The 25,420-nt window shown below is 41.3% G+C and overlaps 1 protein-coding gene across 1 annotated transcript; it reads left to right on the top strand.

Moving 5' to 3' along the window:
* Positions 1-5,409: 5,409 nt before the first annotated feature.
* RNF149 (ring finger protein 149) lies at positions 5,410-24,623 on the top strand (the record flags this gene model as incomplete). The annotated part of the gene is made up of 8 exons (XM_082009177.1): positions 5,410-5,869; positions 14,587-14,837; positions 17,667-17,735; positions 20,609-20,691; positions 21,166-21,262; positions 21,784-21,813; positions 23,986-24,181; positions 24,565-24,623. 8 exons carry the CDS (start codon positions 5,410-5,412, stop codon positions 24,621-24,623), a joined length of 1,245 nt encoding a protein of 414 aa, XP_081865303.1.
* Positions 24,624-25,420: the final 797 nt, after the last annotated feature.

The following is a 25,420-nucleotide window of genomic DNA, read 5'->3' as shown; positions in this document are numbered from 1 at the left end:
GCAAACACATTATGAATAGGCATCTCATATGGTAATACCGAAAGAGTTCAAAGGTATTTTATTCACCTCAGCCCTTTCTCTAGATGTCCTGGTAAAATTATTCTGCAGTTCCTAAGGGTATCGCAGGAAAAAAGGTCCCGTGGCTAACCAGCCAAGTCATTACACAGTTTGCAAATTATATGGCCGTTCTCCCTGTTCCATTAAGAAAGAGACATATTGAGATGGAGTTTCTGTGCCTGTGGGGAAGGTCTTCCAGCATCCCTGGGAGGGCACCTGAGCTCTGGACACCAGCCCGCACCACAGCTGGGCTGCGGAGGAGCCCGGGTCCCTGGGCGAGTGACTTGGGCTTGTATGGGTTAATCCCTGGGCAGAGCTCAGAGGCAGCTTCGTGACCTCTGACCAGCTGGAAGCCAGTAAAGTGTAGCTGAGCTTATTTCGGTTCAGGCATGGAGAGAGGGAGCCATTCCCGGAGCGGAGCTGGGCACCATGCTGGTTTAACTACCAGGGGCCACTTAGCCCTTGGGCAAGTTCAAGGCTCGCAGGCATCACTGCCATTCCCGATATTCTGTAAGAATCAAAGACAGATGCGGGGGGAAAACTTTGTTTAGACATTCGCTAAGCATTTTTTTTTCCTTGTCTCATTGCCAGAGACTCTGTTAGCAGTGCAGATCTTTTGCAGAGGTAATTATGCAAAAGGAGGAAGCATCCTGCCTGAATCTATTTCTTTTTTTTTTCTTGGCAGATGAGCAGCATTTTCCCATTTGTGTTTGCCTCCGAATCTTGCACTGTGTAGTACTGAAACAAAAGGGTCGATCCTGTACAGAATTATAGAATACCATCAAGTGAAACCCTCCTCGATTCATATCATTTTGCCATGGAGAGCTTTGTCTACTATAGATTTGATACTATGTCCATTAGGATTAATGGGACTTTTAAAACTGAGTTCAACAGGCAGAGCACTAGACCCTATAAGTGAATCTCCACAAGTCTAACATTTCTGTACAACTTTAATTAGATGTTTCATTATCCCAGTTTACTACTCTTCCCAGAGAAACCTGAACTGCCTATTCTCTCCCCCGCGTCTACACACACACAGATACACACAGATTAAGCAGATCCAGCGTACAAGCATAATGTTTAAACAAGCTGAAGAAGAGAGGAAGAATTTTAGAAATGCTGCTGTTACGATACTCTCAATTTCACTTAGGTCCTTAGCCAGCCTGGTAACAGTGACATGGTCCTCTGTCCTTTTCCTTGTCCTCTGGAAAAAAAACACTTTGGCCTTAAAGCAGTAAGAGATTGTACCAATGATGTTTAGTAGAGCTTTAAATGTTTAACAAAAGAAGTGTGCACTAAGAAAAGGTTTGACTTTCCAATACCCTACTTGCTATCGGCTGTCTCTCTGCACACCTAGATTAATTGGAGTAGCTTCTGTATTGTATATTGACACATTCATCAAGGAGTTTTTCTATATGGACCTGCCATGAGGCTCTTGACAGAACCTCAAAACATGAAACAGCGATGACATGTAAAGTGACAAAAGGGGCTTCATGAAGACATGCCATCTTATATCACCTGTTCTCATTTCATGCTTCCTTCTCCCAAGGAACAGCTACCATAAAAGTCCTTGCAAGCCTGTAGAAATTCATCAAATATATGACCTGCAGGTTCTGAATGGAATTTTGTGGAGGAAAAAAAAGGTAGGAGATGCTAATTTGGGCTTTACATAATTAATTATATACTACTTCCAATTTTTCTTTAAACTGACAAATGTCTCAAGTGATATTGATCATCACATGGTAAGTGATGTTTGTCAAAGCTTTTCATCCAAAGAGTGTTATTGAGATATCATAACAAAATCATAGTTCCTTAAGACTGTAAAGGGTCTGATCTTGCTTCAATTCATGTCAACAGCAAAACTCCTATTTATTTATTGTGCTTTAATTAGTAGATCAAATAAACATTTTAATAAAAGGTCTTGATAAGCCATTATGAATTTATTAAGGATTTCTACTTGCTGATGTGTAATTTATTTCCATGTGTTCTGTATTTGAGTTATTTCTGTAGCTTCTCCCATAAAGCTTGTTGTGCAATGTGTATTATTTAAAACTTTAACTGTGGTTTTGCAATATTTAAGAGATGCATTTCGTCATGTCTGTATACTTGCTGAAAAAAAGGAAGACAAAGTTCTAACCCTGGGTTCTCACTTTTTGCAAATTTGTGCAAATGTAATGCATGTACAGGATTTAAGCACAGCTGGTTTGAACTGCTGTTCTTATTTAACCAAAGAATGCCTCATTTCTGATGAAATTTTCATCACTTTGGTGGATGAAATGCAACCTGTCTCATTTCTGGATGTGTGTTGCAATTTGCAATGTATTTTGATTTCTAAAGATACTGAAAGTTGTTAACAAAATGCCTATCAAGAAGAAATGCAAATAAAACAAATTTCGAAGTGGAAACTGTAGTTAAGAATATTCTTGAGTCTGCAGAACAGCATTAGCCAGAGTAACTGACCTTTTGCTGACAGCCATTATAATTTCTATCTATCTGATCTGAACATCTGCTTTTTTTTGCCTTTTTTTCCCCCATTTCCTGAACCAAGCTATTTTCTCTCAAAATATTTCTGAGAACTGAGACTCAGATCTGCCTTGGTACAGCCTCACGTCTAGCCAAGCACCTTTTCTTTCCTTCATCTTCTCATTACTGTCACCTTTGCTTTCACCATGGCAGTTAAATGTCACTCTCAACATTTGCTCTTCTTTTCTGCATGTGGGGACTGAGAACTCACCTCTCAGTATGCATTAATGGTGTTTTGGAAGTTTCCTCAGTGCTACTTCTTCTCTTGCTAGCCTTGCTCTTACAAGTTCTTGTTACAGCTTGCTCTCCACTGTCTGCTTTTCCTCTGGCACATTTTCTTAAGCCAAGGCTGACAGTTTACCTTTTCACCTTTCCCACACCATGTCCTTTAAACAAAAGTCAAGCTCTCCCACTAAAATTCCCACTTCATATTTGATAAAGGTTATAGGAAACAGCCTGTGTTTCCTATTTACGCCTTTCAGTCTTTGTCTTGCCACTGGTTGGTCTGCATTTGCTGCGAGGACTGTGACAACAGTTTCCTAACCTGTACAAATCACAGTAAGCATCAGTTTCCTATTTCCAGTGACTCCATATTCTTAAAAGAACATTTCCTGCAGCTGTTCTTTTCCTTTGTACTGACTCTTTTTACTTTTATCCTGTTTCTGGAGTAATGTCTATTCTGATTACAGTAAGTGTCTTTCACTTTTTTACAAAAAAGTTCTCCTTTGAACAACATTTTTTTACTCAGTAGTGTGAGGGGTTTTTATTTGCTTTTTGTCAAACACTGAATTTGTGCACCTTCCAAATTGCCTGTCACTTGCTGTCCTTCAACATGGCTCAGCCTTTAGCTGCCTCTGCCACCACCTCCACACACACTCTCCCATCTAACATTATCCTCCTCCTCTGTTGCCTTATCCTCTTTTTTTCCCCCCTTTTTTTTTATTAACTCTAGATTTTCTGTGTTCTTCCCTCAACTTCCAATTCCTTCTTCATAGCCCCTTCCACATTACTTTGTCTGCTCAATCTTGGCTGTTGTCTTGATTTTGCTACTTTAATGTTGTTCTCACAATGCTCAAGAGTCTTAACACTGCCAAGTATTTTGGGAGAATGCTAAAGAGTTACTTGAAAAAATCCTTTCAGATTGAAGTAAGTTTATGTATGTATGTACGTATGTACGGATTTATTTAAACACTGACTCTGGAACAGAAATGGGAACATCTTGACACAGAGTAGGGCAGTTCACCTTCTGCACAAACTATTCCAGGCTCTATGTCAGCAGCCACAACATATAATCATGATTAGGAAGAAAGGACATTACCCAAGTTTGAAATGTTGTTTGATGACACAGGTTAACCATGTTAACCATCACACAACTGTTGACTTCTGAAGGAAAAACGGGTCTGTGAGACCATTCAAAAAAGACTGGTAGCTGGTGAAAACAAGCAATCCATGTCATAAGCTGGAAAAAGGTATGGATGTCTTGAATGAAAAAATAGGTAAGACTTTAAATTAGTTTATTTAAGAAGAGGTATGTATCAAGTATTTCTATTTAATGGAAAACGAATCCATAAAACGACCATGTTTATTCAGTACCTTTATCTCTTATTTCCATACATTTTTCTCCCTTTTTTTCCCACGTGGTACTGACCCCCTTAACCGTTTTTCATGCTTCTGAAATGAGCTCCCCTCGGTACAACAGCACAGCCACCTTCTGTATCCGAACTTGAGTGGCTTTGCTGCCTTTCCCCAGCGCTGCTGTACACTGCTCTGCTCCCGGCTGCAACAGCATATAGTCTGTATGAGCAATAGCATATAGTCCATATGAGCAATAGCACAGACCTTACTGGGATTGACCTCCCGTTCTGACACACCCAGGAAAAGAGGTATCTCGGTTGTACGGGATTGATACTCGTCTGCTCCCGTTTTCTCAGCATTAGCTCAGGCATCGTAGCTCTTTCCAAAACTGTTCAGAGTCTCCCTTGTTAAACATCACCGTCTTCTGCAAAATCAAAAATTTATGGTGTTTTTATCCCCGTGAAGCACCTCACGTGCTGAATGCAACAACGCCGCTGCCCGACCGCTCCCGCTCCCCCCACTCCAGCCGCCTCCCACTCGGGTGCGGGCGAGGTGTGCCGCGGATGGAGGGCGGGGCACTGCCCCACTGGAGTTCACGCGCGTGCCACCGGCGGACTGGACTTCAAGCCGCCACCCATCGCCAGGGTTCAAGACCGAGCTCGTCTGCACGGGCAGGCAGGGGCGCGGAAGGCCGCAGCGGACACTCTCCGCGCAGGAGGCGCGTTAGGTTAATCGCCCGCGGGCGCTGGTTGCCCGCAGGAAGCCGGCTCGCTCCCCTTCCCCGAGACCTCTGCCCCGCCGACCGTTCCGGGCCCGGCCCGGCCGGCTGTTGCGGCCCGCAGGTGCCCCAGGCCAGCGCCCCGCCGCCGCGGCTGCGGCTGCGGCTGACCCACGCCCCTGGCGCTGCGGGGAGGGGCCGGCGGCGAAGGGAGGCGGAGCACCATTCCCGGCGGGGTAACGGCCACACCCCCCGCCCCGGCGCCATCCCTTTCCCTCCCGGCATTCCCTGGGGGCGGAGCCGCGCGTGCGCGGGCAGGTGGGTGGGCGGGGTGGGCCGGCCTCCCCCTCGCCATTAGCCGCGGTGGCGGGCGGGCTCCGCCCGTGGTGGCGGGCGGGGGGGGGGGGCCGGGTGTTACCTGCGCGGCGCGGGGCGGCCGCGGGGCAGAGCGAGGCGCGGCGGCGGCGGCGGCGGCGGTGGGGTCCCCTCCCGCTCCTCTTGTTCGCGGCGGGCCGCGTTGCGGCGGCGGCCGGGCCATGGTGCGGCGCGCCCGGCTGGCGCTGGTGGCGGCGGCGCTGGTGGCCCTGGGGGCGCCGGTGTGTCAGGGCGCGCGGGCCCTGGAGTGGTACACGGCGTGGGTGAGCACGGCCTACGTGGAGCCGCTCAGCAACCGCACCGTGCGGGGCAACACGGAGAGCGGCCGCTACGGGGACAGCTCGCCCAAGGAGAGTGCCCAGGGCCTGGTGGGCATCCCCCGCGGAGCCTCGCCGCGGCACATGGAGGGCTGCGCCACCGACACCGACTACGACGTGCCGGTGCCGGCCGGCGGCCGCGGGCCCCCCGAGGGCGACCCGCTGCCCTGGATCGCCCTGGTAGCCCGCGGCGGCTGCACCTTCAAGGACAAGGTCACCAACGCGGCGCGGAAGCGGGCGGCCGCCGTGGTCATCTACAACGAGGCCCGCTTCGGCAACAGCACCGTCTCCATGTCCCACCTGGGTGAGCGGGGACGGGGCTGGGCGCTCCCCGCCTTTGGTGGGGGCGCGGGGGGGGATGGCTTTGTCTAACGCCGGTCCACCTCGGTGGCGGGGCAGCGCGGTTCCGCGCGGTGAGGGATGCGGAGGGGGTTAGAAATCCATGTAAAAATGGTACAAAGAGCCGGGTTTTTATTTCCTCTTCCTTTAAACCGCGCTGGGGAAACGCCGGGACCCTCTTCTGCCTCCCAAGTTACAGCCCCGGGGGTCGGGGAGAAGATGGGGCGAAGCCACCGAAGCGGGCAGCCGTGCGACCGACTGCGGTCGGAGGCGGTGGGGGCCCGCTTTCGTTGCGAGCCGTCTTTTTGCTGTGCACCCCCCGGCAGAGCGGCCACAGCGGTGACAGGTAGGCCGCTTGCCGCAGGCTGTGCCAGCGATCCCGAAGATGCTTTCTGGTGCCTTTGAAGGTATGGCCGTAGCTATTTGAAGATGGCTTTTTGGTACAGGCTTTATTGTAACAGCTTCGCCCTCCTCTCCTGCGCCAGGTCTGTAGGGGACGAGAGAGCGATAAAAGCATCAGGTAATTCTTAAACGCTTGTGAATGCAGCAGGAAGGCTGAAGCCTAGAGAAGGATTTTGAATGGACTTGTCTGAACGTGCTGATGATCTGTAGCCTACAGAAGGGATCTGTGATTTTTAGGGAGATAAGAAGCCACATGTTCTGTCACTGCAGTCTCTGCTGTGGCCATGAGACTAAAAAAAAGTATGTTGCTAGATTTTATGAGCATGACAATAGCAAATGCTTAAACTAAAGAGGAAAAAAACCAAACAAAACCCCAAACTCTGCAATAAAATATGTTTGCACTTGTAGATTTCCAAGGAACTGGAAGAAAGGGATATAAAGATGAAGTACAGAAAGTAAAAAATGCTGCAAATATATGTTTCACATGGTCCTGATACAATGAGTTTTTTAATGCTCAGACCCCATCATTCTTGGTGGTGAGGAGGAGGAAGACGAGGGAATTAATTGAAGTAGAACTATGATGTGTTTGTAAAGAAAAAAAACACCTTTAATACAGTGAAAAATCTCAAGGAGCTGTTGCTTCTTAGTGTGTATGATATATCAGGTGGAAAACAAGTCTCTCTTCTTGGAATACCAAGTGGCACCAACTTGGGCGTTGGAAGCGTGATTGCCGTTCCTCTTAGTCTGCTGCTTGCTTGGGTAGATCAGCCTGGCCCATCTCTTGTGTCCTTTATTCACTGTAAAGGGGAAGTGAGATGCTGGGGAAGATGTACCTTTGGTTTTGATCCCATGTGGCAGTAAGGGTACTTTGGGTAATAATTCTTTCCTTTTTGTCAGCTCTTAGTTTCTTTTTGTGGCCATCGCTCTGTGTTGGCCAAAGAGTACAAAATTTTTTCCTCTCTGTGGGAATTTTCCCATGTTCTTCTCCATGCCCTGTCGTAGCCTCTCACAAATATGATTTGCTCTTTTGTGGAATGTCTTCCTCCTTTTCTCATCTTGCTTATTTCATCAAATTTTTATGATTTTCTTTTTTCTGTGATCACCTCTGTGCTATGGAAGACCTTCTTGGATTGATGCTCCATTTTATACTTGCTAGTATAATTACATCTATCAGTGGTATAAAGTGCTCCTTGACTGCTGGTCTGTTAACAACGCTTTTCTTAAATGGGGAGAATTTTACTGCTAAAAGCTCACTCTGTGTAAAAAGTGTGATTTAGTATAGTATATGTACAAGTATATGTTTGTACTTACTTATACTAATGCAGGTTGGACCTCAGAATGGCTTGCATGGGGGTGGGAATGTAATAATCACTAGCTCTGCAGGAGTAACAAATCTTTGTTTCATGTTTCACTTTTTTAGTGCACTTTGGGAATATGGGGAAGAATTAATTTCAGTGTTTTAAATCTTGCATTTTTTCAAAGGGGGGAGAAATGTCTGTGGAAGACAGGCAAGGGAGATTGTGGAATGTAAAGCTGTGTTTTACAAGTTTGCCATTCCTGTGAAGGGATTTGTGAACTGACAGATGAGGAAACAAACCCTGCTTCTGGGACGAGTGCTGAGAACAAATACTCTGGGAAATCTGCAGTGGTGTAACTAAGGAGTGGAGTTATATGCATAAGGAGCTTCCACTTAATGGATTTGCAATTAGTGGTAGCAACAATGATGTGAGATGGAGCAATGGTTATGGGTGATAGAAGTGCAGCCTGAATTACATGAGGGTGATAAATGGGTAACTCTTCTGATCTCCAAGTTTAATCTTCTCATTCTCCTTCTGAAAAACCTGGACTTTGAACTTTCTAGTGTGTGTGATGCATGTGTGCTGTTGTTGGTGGGTTTTTTGGTGTTTTTAGACTTACTCCAACTTGAGTAAAAAGAGATTTTTGATTAGGCAAAGTAGTGATTTGCTCTGGCTGGTGTCAAAGCATTTGGTAAAGGACAAATATTCCAAATACTCTGTGGTTTGGTTATTTTTCACAGGTGCCTTGTGAGCTTCATGAGTGCAGTGAGTACAGATTTTAAAGTTTTGCAACAGGAGAGCTGAGATCTTGAATATGTAGCCTTGCAGTCCTGTCCCTCCTCCTAAAAGAAGGTTCCTCAAATATATATCTACTGATGTGTGATGTTTTTCAGGCCTTTGCTCTCTGCCTGAATTACGTTGTTGAAAATGCTGGATGACTTCGCTCCTTGAGGGAAGTAATAGTGAAACAACTTCACGTGTGGCTGAGGAGGTATTTTTCAGTGGAAGATACTCATTTTACCCAAATGACTCAAGGAGTTGTACTTCAGTTATTGAATCTGAATAGTATAAACTCAAACTTCAGATTTACAGGGATATAGACTTTGCAGGCAGTCTTAACAGTGTTTATTTTTGGTGGTGATGGTGGGCTTAATATAATATGGAGGCTTCAAATTCCTTTCCAAAACACAAATACATATGTGACGTAAGTACTAGCTGGGAGTGGGTTGGAGAGGAGCCTGGCATGGCAAGGTGTGGTGTATTGTGGAGAGCGGATTAAGGAGAGTTAGAGGCTCAGTGCTGACAAATTAGGGGGAGACAGAGGCATATTGCAGTGGAAAGAAAAAAGGGTCTTCTGGTTCTATGTTTTTTTCTGTTATATTTCATGCTGGCCATCCAGCCATTTCTGAATCCACTCCCGAGCTAGGATCTGATGGTCCTGATCAGAACATAAGTTTGATACCTTGAAGACTATGGAATAAAGTCTGTGTGTCAAGTACAATCAGGGGGAGAGGAGGAAGGAGGTCTGTCTATGGTAGTTTGAGATAGGTCTGGAGTGGAGCTTTGGTGCATGGCTTTTGGATTTAAGGGAAGCTTGGGACTTAGCTTGAGTGTATGACTTAGGCTATGTAAACAAAACGGTCTCTGATTTGGTTCGGCTTTGCCAAAATGCACCCAAGTGGTTCTTTCCTTCATTGACATGTTGTTTTATGCAGGTCTGTTAAACAAAACAGATGTGAATGACTTTGTACTTATGATTCTATAAGCTCTTGCCAGCTCCAAAGCAGCAGAGTTAGGGTTATTTTGGCATGTAGTTCAACTCTTTGCTACCTTGCCTTCAGCACTGCTCACGATTCTTGAGTGGTGCATTACTTCTGTATTACTGATACTTTCTACCAAAAGCTTCTGGTACTGTACTACTGAAAGGACAGAACTGAAATCGGTGGCTTGCTTAAAGACAGTGACTGTATGATGTTGAGCTGCTATGTTGTTCTGAGGAAGCAGGAGTAACTTCAAAATGTTTATGTCTATTTTATACATAAGAGTGCGTATGTGTTGCAAACCCATGTGGAAAAAGGAATGTGCACCAGTGTTGATTGACTACTTGACTCTTCTGGTTACACATCTTCCTTCTTGAGGCAGGTGAAAACACAAAATGTACCAGGGATTTGGTGAGGTGAGGTTGCCGTAGATAGTTGAGACAAAGCTTGTCATCGGATTGTCACTGTACTGTTATGCATTTGGTAAAGATCAGAGACATTTCACAGAATCATTAAAGTTGGAAAGGACCTTCAAGATCATCAAGTCCAACCATTAACCCAACGCACCATGTCCCCTAAACCATGTCCCAAAGCGCCACATCCACATGTTTTTTGAGTACTTCCAGAGATGGTGACTCCACCACCTCCCTGGGCAGCCTGTGCCAATGCTTGACCACTCTCCCAGTGAAGAAGTTTTACCTAATATCCAATCTAAACCTCCCCTGGCACAACTTGAGGCCATTTCCTCTCATTCTATCACTTGTTACTTGGGAGAAGAGACCAACACCCACGTCACCACAACCCTCTTTCAGGTAGTTGTAGAGAGCGATAAGGTCTCCCCTCAGCCTCGTCTTCTCCAGACTGAACAACTCCAGTTTCCTCAGCTGCTCCTCATAAGACTTGTGCTCCAGACCCCTCACCAGCTTTGTTGCCCTTCTCTGGACACGCTCCAGCACCTCAACGTCCTTCTTGTAGTGAGGGGCCCATAAAGGAACACAGGATTCAAGGTGTGGCCTCACCAGTGCTGAGTACAGGGGCACAATCACTTCCCTACTCCCACTGGCCACACTATTCCTGAAACAGGCCATGATGCTGTTGGCCTTCTTGGCCACCTGAGCACACTGCCGGCTCATATTCAGCCAGCTGTCAACCAGCACCCCCAGGTCCTTTTCTGCCCGGCAGCTCTCCAGCCACTCTTCCCCAAGCCTGTAGCGTTGCATGGGGTTGTTGTGACCCAAGTGCAGGACCCGCCACTTGGCCTTATTAAACCTCATACAGTTGGCCTTTGCCCATTGATCCAGCCTGTCCAGATCCCTCTGTAGAGCCTTCCTGCCCTCCAGCAGATCAACACTCCCCCCAACTTGGTGTCATCTGCAAACTTCCTGAGGGAGCACTCGATTCCCTCATCCAGGTCATCAATAAAGATATTGAACAAGACCGGCCCCAGAACCGAGCCCTGGGGAACACCGCTTGTGACCGGCTGCCAGCCGGATTTAACACCATTCACCACAACTCTCTGGGCTCGGCCATCCAGCCAGTTCTTTACCCAGTGAAGAGTGCACCTGTCTAAGCCACAAGCCGCCAGTTTCTCCAGGAGAATGCTGTGGGAGATGTTGTCCAAGGGTTTACTGAAGTCCAGGTGGACAACATCCACAGCCTTTCCCTCATCCACTAGGCGGGTCACCTGGTCATTTGTTTGGACCAGGAGGTATAGAGAACATTCAGTGTTAATTGTGGCAATATCAGAAGAGTGGCTATGCTTAAATAGATCTAAGCACTGACCTCAAACATTTTCCCAAGGTGCCCAAAGTCTGGGAGCTTTCTGGTGTTTCTCATGAGGACAAAAACTAGAGTATGTCTGCAACTGGTTTCCGAATGATAGAAAATTGTCTTTGTTATCTGTAGGCATGAATGGGAATACATGTGATAGTTTGGGATGCCTCAAATGAAGATCTGTATCTGTACTACTTTTTGCTCATCAGGAGAGTGCTCGTTTCCTTTTACAAGAGAAGTCTAGCAATACTAGCATTAAAACTGACCTTGGCACACTGGCAGGAAAGTCTTCATCTTCAGAGTTCCAAAGCTGCTGTTCTTTCAAGGTATCCTAAGGATCTGCCAGCTCTCACTGCTATATTTGGATGATCATGTTAAAAAAAAAAAAAAACACATACCAGATTTCAAATCTACTGGCTTCCACTGAAGCATCAAACCTAGAAAAGAAAACAAGTTTACTCTAGCAGAGTAAGAATGTGGTTATTTATTGCAAAATTAGAAAGTTATGGAAAGGTGAAGCCAACAAAACACACTCTCGGTAGATACGTGTATGTGACACTTGGAGTTCTTTTATAAGGGTGATTTGTGGTCTCTGAGTTGTGTTGCAGTTGAAGAAGCCAATGGAGTGACTCAACAGCATTTCAGTCTTTGAATAATGTGTTTCAGAAAAGAAGTCTAAAATTAGTGAGGAATGAGTTAAAGCCCTTAGTCTTAACAGGCTGCTCAGGGCAACTGCTTCTCTGAGACTGCTTTTGTTACTTTTGTAATAGTGGGTTGCAATTATTTTTCTTCTCCCCCTCCTTCTGTCTTGTGACCTTCAAGGCCATCATGTTTAGTTGCATGTATTTTTAATGGCAGGTTCATCACTAAGTCTTTAAAATTGTTAAAATGCTTTTAATGGGCATTTATTTAAAAATGTATGGCATACTTGAGTTAGTTCTAAAACTAGAGAGTGTCACAGTGTCTAGCAGCCATTGCACAAAAGTATCCTGCCTTCCATTTCAAGGAAATAACTGTCTGATGGTTGGACATGCTAGTGACAACAGAGAAAGGCATTACTGATTGTTGTGGTGTTTTTAAATACTTCTTAGAAATCATGCAGAGAATTAGATAGCAGGATTAAATTGACTCCAGGTTTCAGGATTGAGGAGGAAACCTTTATTGATTGAAAAATCCAGGCTGCCTTTAATCTTGAAACTCTTTTCCTCCTCAAGCCTGAATGAAACCACATAAATCTTTCCTGCACTCCTGTACTATTCACTAGCCATCCTTAGGCACCCCTCCTGTTGTTTTTAACTCTTGCAGTTGATTAAGGACATAGGACCTAATCTGACTTAGGTATGTGGATAACAGTTCTCAGCAATGTGAGAGAAACTTCTACCTTCATACGTTCTTTTCTTGTTAACTCCCTGTGGGGTTGTGCAGAGTCAGAAAGCAAGGAGTGTTTCACACATTCTCTTCTCTATGAGATTCATGAGTGTCTCTGGTAATGCTTTCATGCTGGTTCAGAGAGGAGAATAATAATGAATTAATTCTTAGTATGCTTAGACTTGTGGTATCATGTGGATCAGCATGTTCTTGGTGAGTAGAACTAATTAGTGGAGCCTAGTTGCTTGTGGATTTGTCCTGTTTGTCTTCAGTTTCACTGCTTTGTGTCTCCTGATGCACCCACCAGGCAAGGCAAGACATGCTGGGAGGTGCATGGGTGCTGCTGGTGAACTGAGTGGGGTACTCGAGGGAGGGCATAAGTAGCACCTTTTTCTTTGCCTGCACCATTCTGAAAACTTCCAGAAATGTAGACCTATTTGGAAAATCTGCTCTTTTGCTGTGTCTGTATCTGGCAGATGGGTATCATGGTTCTTACAGTAGGTGACCAGAAATGGGATGGTTGCATAAGGTGAAGCTGGAAGAGGGTAACTGGCACTGAGATAGGAGGTTTAGTCAACTAATAACTGGAACCTTTAGTGTTTCATCCAGAGCAGACCATCTGGACCTTACGGAGGGAGGAGCTGCTATGTACAGGAGCGAAACTTCTGCAAATTCCCCTTGGCATGGTAGCGGAGTGGCCAGGTTGACAAGGTGTCACAGCCAAAACAGTCTCAACTGAAGGGGTTTAAAATATTTCAGGCAAATAACATTTTGTTTTAGTAGGCAGAGAGGTGGGTGAGTCCAGAATGCTGCTTTGAGTTTTGAAAATCCCCACTTGATGTAATGTTATAAATGAGGCAACTATTTCTTTTGACATAGCTTCTCAGTAGTGAATCTAACACAGCCGGGAGGGAGAAAGGCTTTAAGTCTTCAGTGGGAGGTCTTGTTGTGGGTAGGTAATCTTGTGAATCTAAAAAGGTATCTGTGACATTACAGCTTTAGCTTTCCAGCTAGGAAAACCCCTCTCTTCTCTCTTCTTTCTCTACTTTCTCTCTGAATCAAGCTTAGTTTCACTTTTTCTCAGAGGTAGGAGTGCCAAGTAAGCTTATAAAGACTTCTCATGGGTGTATAGCAGTGTTGGTATGCAGAAAGTACAAACTATTCAAATAAAAATGGCATAGACCAGTGAAAAGGTGACATTTTTGACACGTACATTTGTTCATAATCTATTTTGTAATACTTAGGTTGGATGTTTCTGAGACAATACTGGAGATGCTTCCAGACAAAATGGAGTAAAACTAGTCACAGAGAGTCTTTGGTTTCTCCTACCAGTCTTGATGGTATCTTGCTGGCAATACAGTGCTTAAAGTTTGTTGTTTTTTTTTTTTTTTAATTGGGTGCCTTTTGATACAGATTGAGTGTTTTTGAGTTCTAATACAATAGAAGAATCCTTTGGTTCCATGCTCCTCAGAGAGTCCCAAAGTATTTCTTGACATCATGAAATCTCATTACATTTTGAATATTTAGTATTGAAGAGTCTTTACGTATTTCAATGTTTTAATATTAAATATCTGAATCTTTTTCTTTTTTTGTTCACATATCCAGTGTAATTGTGCTCTGGATTCAGACTCACACTTAACTGATTGTGTCTGTCTGCGTGGCATTCTCATATTGTCTCCAGCTGCAGCTAAAATCCCCACACTGGCAAATAAAAGACCAGCTGTTCCTGAGTTGCATGTTAAAACTTCAGCAACTTCAAGATGAGATGTGTATAACTTGCCTGGTATTTTTCGCATGGCATCCATATCCCACCTCACTGTATGAAATGAGGAGTATAGGACCTTGAACAGTAAAGAAGCATCTGTTGAAGTTTATCTTGTGTATGAGAGTTTCATGAAATAAATAAAGGATTCTTTACTAGCAAACAGTGTATCAAGTATACTATGCCTGAAAAAACTCAGAGGTTTTCCTATAACTTTGATCTTAACTGAAGAGGCCCAAATTACCATTAATTAATTAAGCGAGAATGCTTAAATTTTGATGACTGACTGACTGTGTTCTTCTTTTTTTCCCTCCAACAGGAACAGGAAATACAGTGGTGATAATGGTTGGCTATCCAAAAGGAATAGAAATATTGGAGCCTGTACGAAGAGGGATTCCAGTAAAAATGACTATTGTTGTTGGCACGCGACATGTGCAGGAATATATTAGTGGTCAGTCAGTTGTGTTTGTAGCCATTGCCTTCATCACCATGATGATTATATCGCTCGCTTGGCTCATATTTTACTACATACAACGTTTCCTGTATACAGGATCACAGTTTGGAAACCAGGTAATTGGACATGATGATGCTTTAAGAGCATTTACTGTCTTCTCATGTCGAATCAGTTGCCTAACTTTGCTTGTTTATTGAAGCATTCTTGAAGATCTGTGCCTTCTTGCTACTTGTGAACACTACTCAGTAATGGTTAGTGAGGCTAATAAGTGGTGTGCTAATTGGCATCACAAGTTTAGCTAGTTGTAATTATTAGATACCCGTATGAAGCTGTGGGACATGTATTTAGCCCAGTTGTCAACAGCTGAGTAAAGGCAGCTTCTTGTGTGATTTGTCACCTAACTTAACTTCCTTCCTTTTGACATTAAAAATTATTTTCATTCTTCAGTAATTTTTGTTCTGAAAGTACTAATTTCCCTAACCAGATTTGTTTTTCTAATAGAGAGGGACCATAGTAACTTTTTTCTAAAGACCCACAAGTAATTAAGGCTAAAGTTTTTCTTCTAAAGCTTTATGAAAACTGCTTTTGGTACTTCTAATCTTACTACTCCACTGTAGAGTACTGAATGGCAGCAGACTAGAAGGGGCATGTGTGGGAGATTCAGCTCTTTGGGACTATCTGAAGCGCTGAGAGTGGTGGGAGTACTGGGAAGATCAGGACGGAATAACTTTGATCCTTAATTTGCCCCTTCCAAATCCCTGTTGTTCTTTGATAGGTTAAAAGAAGGTCAGCTTTACTTTTTTCTCCTGAGGGAAGTACTTCATCATAGAATAATTTAGGTTGGAAGGGACCTCTGGAGGCTATCTGGATCAAGCCCCCACACTCAAGAGAGCAACTTAGATAGAATTGTTGAGGAGCTAGCCCATCTGAGTTCTTAAAAATATCTTAGGAAGGCACTTCCTTGTGCTTTTCAGCTCTTGCAGATAAGTTAGATTCCTTCCATGGTCATCAGAAGCTTTACCACAGTTCTCTACTAACAGTGAAAAAGAAAGTTGCACTTGTTTTTCTTTGCAAGCAGGTCTTGGGGGGTTTTTTATCCCCGGTTCAGAACAAGGAAAAAAAAAAAGTTTCAAATGACTGCTTATCCACGTGGACTTCCCCTGCCTTCTGTTTGCACATGTAGATTTTAGCTTTGGGGGAGGAGGGAAGGGAATTTTTGTTTGCCTTCAGGAGTCTGAACTTTGATTAGGACTTACAGGACTCTTACAAAAATACTTAATTTCTCTTTTTAGTAACTGAGGATAACACATAGGACTTCTGTATTGGTTAAACTTGCAGTGTACTTCAAATGTTGACTCCCTAGAACCTTTTTTACTAAGCTTTAAGTCTTAGAACTTATATTCTGAGAATACTTTCAAGACAACAAAATTTTGGGGAAGTATTTATAGAAAAAGGGGTATGTTTGTGTGTTGTAACAGTTGTTTGATGAAGAAAGTTGGTTCTTCCTGTTATATTGGCTTGGGGGTAGGTCACACTAAGGGAGGTTCAAATGCTTTATAAGTAGTTTTAAGAGAGTTTTTTAGGTTGAATGTGATGTTTCCCAGAAATATGTACCACAGACTCTTAATAGATTTTGCCATTGGGCTTGTGATTTAAATGCTTCTTAAATGAAATAGTGTAGCATTAGAAGGTTATGCCACTTTCCTCAATTCTCCTTTTAAAACAGCCATTGAAAACAAAAATTTATAAAACAATGCAAAGTTTGAAAATTGATCAAGATATATCATTAGAAGTCTTAAAAGAATTTTGGAAACAAAAAGCCACTTCTCTAACTCGAATGTTATTTTGCTTGGCTTATTGATTCCAGTTGAATTAAAACTTGTGAGTTAAGTATGCCATGCTTTACAACAAGTTACTGTGTAGCTGCTGAGTGAAGGTGAAGACGGGTATTTTAAGATTTATTCCAACATCAGTTTAGCAGTAAATCTTTGGAAGACCTTGCTCCTGAGGATGAAGCAGGACTCTGCAAAAACCCCTGAGCTGATACAAAAGGTGAAACAGGCTGCTGCTGATTGTCCTTTTCTGAGAGAACTTTCAGAATAATTCTTTTAACACCATTAAAAAAAAAAAAAATCCCAATTTTCAATACTATAAGTCTGTAAAATGGTGTAAGTCATTGTAATTATCATTACAGAGAAAAGCTGCCATTATCTTTTTTCATTTCTTTATGGTATTTCATCAGTGACGGTTGCTGCTAAACAGGTCAACATCTGTTAGTTCGGAGTGTTTAGTTTCTCAATTTCTAGTAGTAGCTAGCACGTTATCTTGGAATACAGTACTGCTTTCTTTTCTTGCTTCGCCTCTAAGCATAATCAGCACTGTTACTGTATAGAAGTCCAGTATGGTGTCTCATGTCTGTTAAGCCTTTCTTGTCATCTCTTTTGCATAATGTGCCCTTTCAGTGCAAAGCTTTGTGTAACATGTGAGACAGTGTTTAACTGAGAGGAAGTATTAATAGCTATAAGCAGCGTTTTGACCTGGTGGCCAACTCTAGGCTTCCTGGCAGGATACCTACTGTGTGCTTGCTCATGGGCTTGCCTAACTAGAAGGTCTGGTTATACAGCTGTTGTTTCATCTCTGATTGCCTCTACAGCCTACATTAGTTTCAATTTTCCTGTGTGGAAAGGCCCTTGATGCAGGTAGTCACAATACGAGGCTAGGTATGCCAACTTGGTCTGCGTAGTTCTGCACTGGTTGAGTTGTAAGATCAGTATGTTTATAGATAATGTTTGCTGCTGTGCCCTGAGAATGCAAAACAAATTAGCTAGCCAGAGATGAATCTTTAAATGCATTCAAAAGACTTAGTAATCCACATGGAAAAGCTTTGAAATGTAACTCTTAAAACTGACTTGTGCACTAATATTTAAAACCTTTTTTTTTTCAAGGGACATAGGAAAGAAACCAAGAAAGCAATCAGCCAGCTTCAGCTGCATACTGTGAAACGTGGCGAAAAGGTAATTCAGTGGCTCTGCTTATTGCTGTGTGATGTAAAAACTGTTGTAACATCTTTATAGAATTTAAACTAAAATTCTCACAATGTAATTGCAGTGTGAGTCTTAGAATTTTAGGCTCATTTTAGCACCTTTGCTTAGAAGGCCGAGTTTAAAATTGAAGAATCAAATTTGAACTACTTATGAAATGTAAGGCTGTTTTGTTGCAGATAATATCTGATTATACAGAATGTTGCAGGAGACTACAGGGCTGATACTGTAAAGATGAGGAAACGCTAATATCTTATCAGCACTTGAAATCATCAACAAGTGGATTGTGAAATACTTCCTGGGACCTATTGATTGCACAGTTCTTACAGCTGATGTAATGTTTTGTTTTCTTAAAAGAACATCCATCTTTTTATTGATCATAAGGCCTTAGAAATCTAAAAAGCTTTGAAAAATGGAGCACTTGTTTTATGTTTTGTCATACAATACATTAAGGAGCTGCATAGACTTTACTTGAAGCATAAATTTTTTAGAAGTACATTTCTCTGTATTAAAATAAAGCTATTCTAAAAATGAAAACAGCTTTCAGAAAGTTAGCTTTGATGACATATAGCCTAGTCTCATAGCTGTATTAGAATAACTGAAGTAGAAAAAGTCAAGGTTTTGAATTAAAATATTTAGTCGGAGTTTCAGGCAGCTCTGATCCTAGATGCTGAGTTAGTTTGACTAGACTTCTGTTACTATGCAGACTTTTTTTCCCCACCCTTACTTGTTTTATTTGATTAGTTTTTACTTAAGGACTGATTTGCTCAGAGATGAAAAACAAGGATTAGGTTTTTTTAATTCATGAATAAAATTAAGGTGAGAAAGGAAATTTATGTGCAAGAACTTGAGAAGCTGTGGTTCAACAGAAGCTGTTCATCTTAGGTCACATGCTGCAGAGAATATGCCCTTCATTTAGTACATTGGTTTTGAAATGAAAAAACCCAACTGTCTTTGAACTTACCTTTTTTCTCTTATGCATTCAGCATGTTTAAGTAGCATTTTATGAGTATTTGTTACTTTTAATTATATTCTAAATTCCATCAAAAAGCCATACTTCTGTTCATGCAATAGTGAGTTCCAAGATCAAGAAAGATGGAATTGAACCAAAAAACTTGTGTAAAGCAGTATCAAAGCAAAACATCAGCATAGGAAGTAATGAATGTAAAAGGGTCATGTTGGAACCTCTGGTGAGAACCACAAGGAAGCAGTTAACTGCTTTTAAGTTCATGTTCAGTAAACCTCTAAAACGGATTTGTAATAAGAAATTTTTGCAGTGTACCAGGCAGTTCCTTCCCATCGATATACCCTTGACTAAAATAAATAAAATGGGGGAATTTAAGTTGTTGGTTGTAACTATGAACGCCATGTTATTTCAGCAAAGTAGAATGAGATTAGATTAAAATATCTTTATTAAAATAGAGGTTTTCTGCTTGGTAAATCATGTCGTCTTATTTGATTTGAATCAGCCTACTATCAGCAAACTTATATAACTTAATGATGCAGAGGTATTATGTGAACTAATGTAAATTTATCTGGAAATACAGTCCTGTCTACTCTGTAAATGTACATTTTTTTTTTTCTTTAAATACTTCCTTTCAGCCATTATGATTAAAAGAGTGTATTTCCTTTATTGTCACACAGTACAGTCTTTCATTATCACTTCACTTGGGGTTGGGGTATTTAACTAAAAATAGGTCAATATTTTAAAAGTGTGTTTGCTATCATGTAGATCTTTCCTGAGAAGCTTATGGGATTATTGTAAAATGGACACTTATTTGAGTATGTGCTACATATGGTGTGCTTGGATTTTGCCTTTTATACAGAATAAAAAATACTTGTTATAGAATAAGTACTTGTCTTACCTTTGCTTATGTAAAAAACAGTCTTAATTTGATTTACTTGGGCATTTAAGGCATTGATTATGTAAATTGATAGTATGCAAAGGAGAAAAAACTTGCCTTGAACTTGAAAGCTTGCTTGCAGTGCTAATCCATTTGAGCATTTGTGGGAATGAAATTGAAGTGCTTCAGTAAGCAGTAAACACAAAATACTTATTTTGTGGGGGATGAAAGGGAAGTTGGTCCCCTGTCTGTTCTAATACTTGCGTCTTATAATACAACCCAATTAACTTTGAATTATTTCTTTTGTATCTGGAGATATGCATCATATTTGCACTGCAACTAACTATAAGCATGGCTTCAAGAAGGCAGTAAGACCTGTTAGGAAAAATATATAACCCTTAGAAAGAAAAAAAATTGGAATGGGGAGTTTTGACTGTCTCTCTGATGTGAGCTTGGAGACAAGTTTTAAAAACTATTCCAGATTGTATACTTCAGTTCTCCTCTAGCTGCCAAAGGATATCTGCTAGGATGTGGTGAAAAAAAACCAAAACAAAACAACAGTGGGGAAGAACGGGTTTGCTGTATTCATCCCTAAGAATCTCTTCCTACTTAAGCACTTGTAAGTCTTTGGGACCATATTTAAGAATTAAATTGTGCACTTTCATCTGAGCTGACCTCTTTTAAAATGTCTTCATTTTATAGTTACTTTAAACTGAAATTTTACTGTGCTCCCATGAGCAAAGCCAATGTTTGAGACGTTACAAATTACTTGAGGTACCATGTATAGCTATTTAAACTAGAAAATCCGAGTTTGGCTGCTTTTAATAATTAGTATCACTTGATCAAATCACCTCTTGATGGAAGCTTGTATTAAATGAGCAAGATATTTTTATTTGCTAAACTGTTTTATACATTTTACATTCTATGAAGCTAGCTATTACACAAAGCTTGTTCTGTAATGAAATATGGATGTAATGCATTTAAATGTGTTGTCATCTTTAGGGTTTAGATGTTGATGTGGAAAACTGTGCTGTGTGCATTGAGAATTATAAACTGAAAGACACTGTCCGAATTCTGCCATGCAAGTAAGCTGCCGTAATTATTCTTTCCTTTTTAGCATGTTTTCCCTAGGAAATATGTGATGAGCTTTCTGGAAACGCTTCTGAAACTCTGGTGGCAGAGCTGAAGCTGTGCCATTTATATGGCCTGTTATATGTTGAAGGGCATTGGAAGACCATGTAGCGCTTCATGACTATGCAGGAAAAAGGAACGATTGGGAGACGTGTAGGAGTGAAGTAGAGCTCTCTTAGTATTAAGTTAGAACTGTACACTGTGAACTGGTAGCTCTGTTGTGTCCTTGTGGTTAGTAACATCTTGTTTCAGAAAGCTAGCATGAAAGAAGATGCTTCCAGAAACATGTCTGTCCTAGTAAATTAAGCAGTACCTAATTGTCAAGGTTATAAAGGAATGGGTTTATTTTTTTAAAGTAATAGCTTGCACATTGACAGACTAGTGTGTGGCTTTCATGATATGTTCTAAAGGGCATTTCTTTTCTTTAGGCACATCTTCCATAGAACGTGCATTGACCCTTGGCTTTTGGACCACCGAACTTGTCCAATGTGTAAACTAGATGTTATAAAAGCTTTGGGATACTGGGTATGTTGCACACTTACTTTAATCTTCAAGGTAGAAGTACAGTGCAGGAGGCAAGACTTCATGTAACTGTTCAGAATGAGAACAGTTGTTACTTGATGAGACTGAAGCAGCTGGGCAAAGATGCAAGAGTAATTGATTGAGAAACAGAAAAATAAGGGAATTTTATATCTAAGAGCTTAAACAGTGCATTGAGCAGCTTATAAATCCTCTGCGCACTCTTCTGTGAATTTTTTTTTTATCTCCAGCTGATGATAGTAAGGAAGTTGAAGCAGAGGTGAGGCAATTTGCCCAGGCTGCAAAAATATAATTTAATTCAGTAGAATCTAGAGCATATATTTGATCGAGTTGAGAACTGCGATTCAAAGCAAGAAACATTTTTTTTATCTTGAGTGTTTGTGTACTTCCACATATGCCCAAGGTTTTATCCCTGTATATAAGCCAGTACTTAGAATCTTCCTAAAGACATTCACCAGAAATTGGTTAAGTAGAGAAAATGATGTGCTCTCATTTCTTTCTGACAGCACCAGAAAAGAGACATGAAGACACATGCGGTAGGTTACTCAGTCACTGTTGATAAATAGTATTGAGTTCCACTAAAATGCCATAGGCATGAATGTACCTCTTTTCTATTGATCTACAGAGATCTTCATAAAATAGTGTTCCTTGGTTTCAGGGACCTTCCTTTCATAGACTGTCTGCATTTTGACTAGCTTTTCTCTTATTTCTTTGCAGAGACTTAGCAGATCTGTGGAAGACTTTTATGAATTACTTTTTTTGTTTTGTCAAAGGTGACAATACTCTTCCTGTGCAATATACATACACACCAGATTGTGGTGCTTCTGTTTATTAAGTCAGACTTTACCCAAGGGTTGCAATCTTTTTGTCATGTGAAACAGCTATTATTACTTTAATATTGTTATGTTAGCAGCTCACTTCTTGCTTACTTTCAATTCTTGGAGTTGTAACTTGTGTTATATGCAGGAGGATGTATCCTTTTGTATACAGTCTGAAAACTGAAATACTAGAACCTTCAGAACACTTATTCCCTGAATTCATGCTATTGCAGAGGATACTGATACCAAGCCTAACCAGGAGCAGCAATACCTCCTCTGCTCGTTAGGCAAAATGAGTGTTGGAAAGCAGGTTGAATGGGATTATATTAAGTACAGAAGCCTAGTTCTTTTTTTCTAACGGAATGGGGGAAATGTGTCTTGCTTATGCATCAATCATTGAAGTCCCACTGAAGCTAGTAACATGGGAAATAATTTGGTATTCTTTCTTCTAGCTTAGTTTTCAGCCTGATCCAGGTTGCCCAATCTAGTTTGTAGAGTGATTGTGTGAATTTTTTACTGATGTGAGGCGGCAAAAAAAGTGCGAAGAGCAAAGCAGCTTCTTTCAGCAGTGCTTACTGAGTGACATAACTGCAGAAAAGAATGTGCAGCCTTATTATAGAAATCTACTAAATCTTCTGCAAAGAGGTTGAAGGTTCAATTCAGTTTTATGGAAAAAAAATACTTCAGATGCTTCAAAATGTTTAAAGGCTCAAAGTAGAAAGAAGGAATTAAGTCCTATTACCTGGCTTTTGTTTTGTAAAGAGCGGACTTCAGTGGTCTAGTTCTGCATTATGCTATTTCTTACAATTAAAAAAACAAGCAAACAAACCACCAACCCTGCAGTTTAGCATGTCTGACTGATTTAGTAGAGCATGGTTGAATCCTGTAGTCTCAGTGCTTACTAAAGTGCCTAAGTTCTGGAAACCAACATCATTAATGCCCCCCACGCACACACGTAGAGATTAGTATCATGTATATCTTAACTTGTGTTCAGTGGTAGCAGGTCTATAGCGTATTAAAATTCAGCACATTTTAAAATATCCTGCTTTTGTGCTAAAGAAAGAATCAGCCTAGAATTTCTTAAATCTTAAGATGGGCCTTTGCTAATTGTTTGGGGAGGGGAAAAATGCTCATTATGAAGCTCACAGAATAGCTACTTGTACTTGCTTATGTAGAAATAATGTCAGTATATCAATGGCAATATCGTAATGAAGGTAGTCTGTTTAATTTTAGGAACAGAATTGTGCATGTAGGACTTGTAATTAACTTTCAGAATGGATCAGAAGTAGCTGCTATACGATAGGTGAAATTAATTCCTTTGCTTGCGCTGCAGATGTTTTATTCCTGCAAAGTGACAAGCCAGCATATTTGCATTTTTGGAACAAACTTAAAGTTAGGCTGGAGGTAGAGGAGGAGAGAAGTTTGTTCTGATGTCAAATGTTTGCTCATCCCAGCAGGAAGAAAAAATCTAAGCTTGCCCAGCTATCATGAAAAACAGAGGCTTCCACAGACTCGTAAAGGATCAATAGGTTTGCTCAGTGAAGACTTCATATGTGCTCAGCCTGCTTCTAACCAGGCTGCAGCAATACTGTTCCTACAGTGTTGAAATAATCCATCCAAAAGGCTGACTGGGTTCACTCTTGCTGTTGCTGCTTTTGGCTTTGGGGTAGCTTTGAAAAAGTGGCTTTTCTTTTGCTTGGCTTTGTTTCTTTGCAGTTGGACAATAACATTGAAAGTAGACACTACTCAACACTGTACTCATGAGTGCATAGATAACAGGCAAAAAACGGTCTTTTTTCCAATAAGGTGAGGTTACAAAGTGGTAACGTGGAGGAATGTTGATGCCTAATTGTAGACAAAAATGTCATTTAAATATATTTAATTTTGAAGGGGGACCCTGAAGATGTACTTGAAGTTCCAATACCTGAATCAATAAGCGGCAGTGTTTCAGTCGGAAGTCTGAGTATTGCTTTACAAGATGATGACAGAAATGAAGTAAGCGAATTATCGGCTTCCTCCACTAATGAATCTGTATTGCAGTGTACCAGTTTAAAAGAGGACGCAGGTGAAACTACAGCATTACTTGGTAAGTAATAATTTAGTTTCTCACTTGACAATCCTTAAGGCCATTCATTGTGTTAGAAGAAGCCATTCCGCAAGTGATGCTAGTAGTGTTAGTGTGTTGCACTGCGGACCAGACTGAGTGGTGTCACTTAATCCCGATGTTCAGAAAATACAAACAGGTAGATTCTGAGAGAATGCTATTGAGTTGGAGAAAACTAGTCTTGAGAGGAGGAAAAAAAAAAAAAGAAAAGGGATGTGTCTTAGGATTACTTACCCAGAGAAACTTGAGAACCTTAGGCATATATGAATATGAAATTTGTTGCCAGAGTTTGGATTAATGTAACAGATGAAATACATTAAAATACTAGATCAACAACAATTCTTCTTCTAATTCCTGGCTTCTAGATGTGGATGTCAGTAATAACCGGCATGGAGAACATCTATCTAATGGAAGTTCCCACTGAACTGCTTCATGGAAGATACTTTGAATAGACTGTTGAAGAACTATTATTTTTTATTTAATTAGTATGGACTTTTGTCTAGTTAATGGAAAAAATAACAATGTAAATTATTTTACCTTTCAAACTTTTCTAGCTGGTGTTCCAAAAGGGCTAATAACTAAGAATTTTGTACACAGGAGGATTTTATAAAATCTCCTCTGGATGTCTCATCCTAAAAAAAAAGATGCAATAACCCTTTTTCTGTAAGCATTGTTACAATGTCATTGTGTTCCAGAGGGCTGTAACAAAGACGAAGACTAGGCAGTGAAAACAATGTAGAATGTCTCACGGATAAATATTGTGGATGCACTATTTACATTCAGTATGTACACATGGAGAACACTTACAAGACTACAACTATTAAAATGTTCTGAAAGTTCTGATCTGTTGTAATTGGAGACGGATATTCTTAGAAAAGATATAATCTAACCTTGAATGAATCTTATAACTTCATAGATATGTTGCATATCCTTTTTCGTGATGAAAAAATTGCTAGCTTCAACTTTCGTTACATGTAACAAATACTAATTTGATCTTGTAATGTGTTCTACTCTGAGTGGATGCTGAGAGAAAAGGAGACTTTCTCCATCTTGCTAGCTTTTTATATGGAATTTGGCAGTAATAGGTTGTGCTAGGTGGTCTTCACGTGCTGAGCATGTAGACTTATTTAGGTATATGCACACTGGTTACCTCTTTCAATCTTAAACTCAGTAGAACAGAGGTAAAGGGCTAATTACGGCTAAAATATATTTATGAGTCTA

This window comes from Phaethon aethereus, assembly GCF_964289735.1.
Source record: "Phaethon aethereus genome assembly, chromosome: 1".
In the NCBI taxonomy this organism is placed as follows: Eukaryota; Metazoa; Chordata; class Aves; order Phaethontiformes; family Phaethontidae; genus Phaethon; species Phaethon aethereus.
The sequence above is the reverse complement of the archived record's forward strand: the minus strand, read 5'-3'. Positions and strand labels throughout refer to the sequence as shown.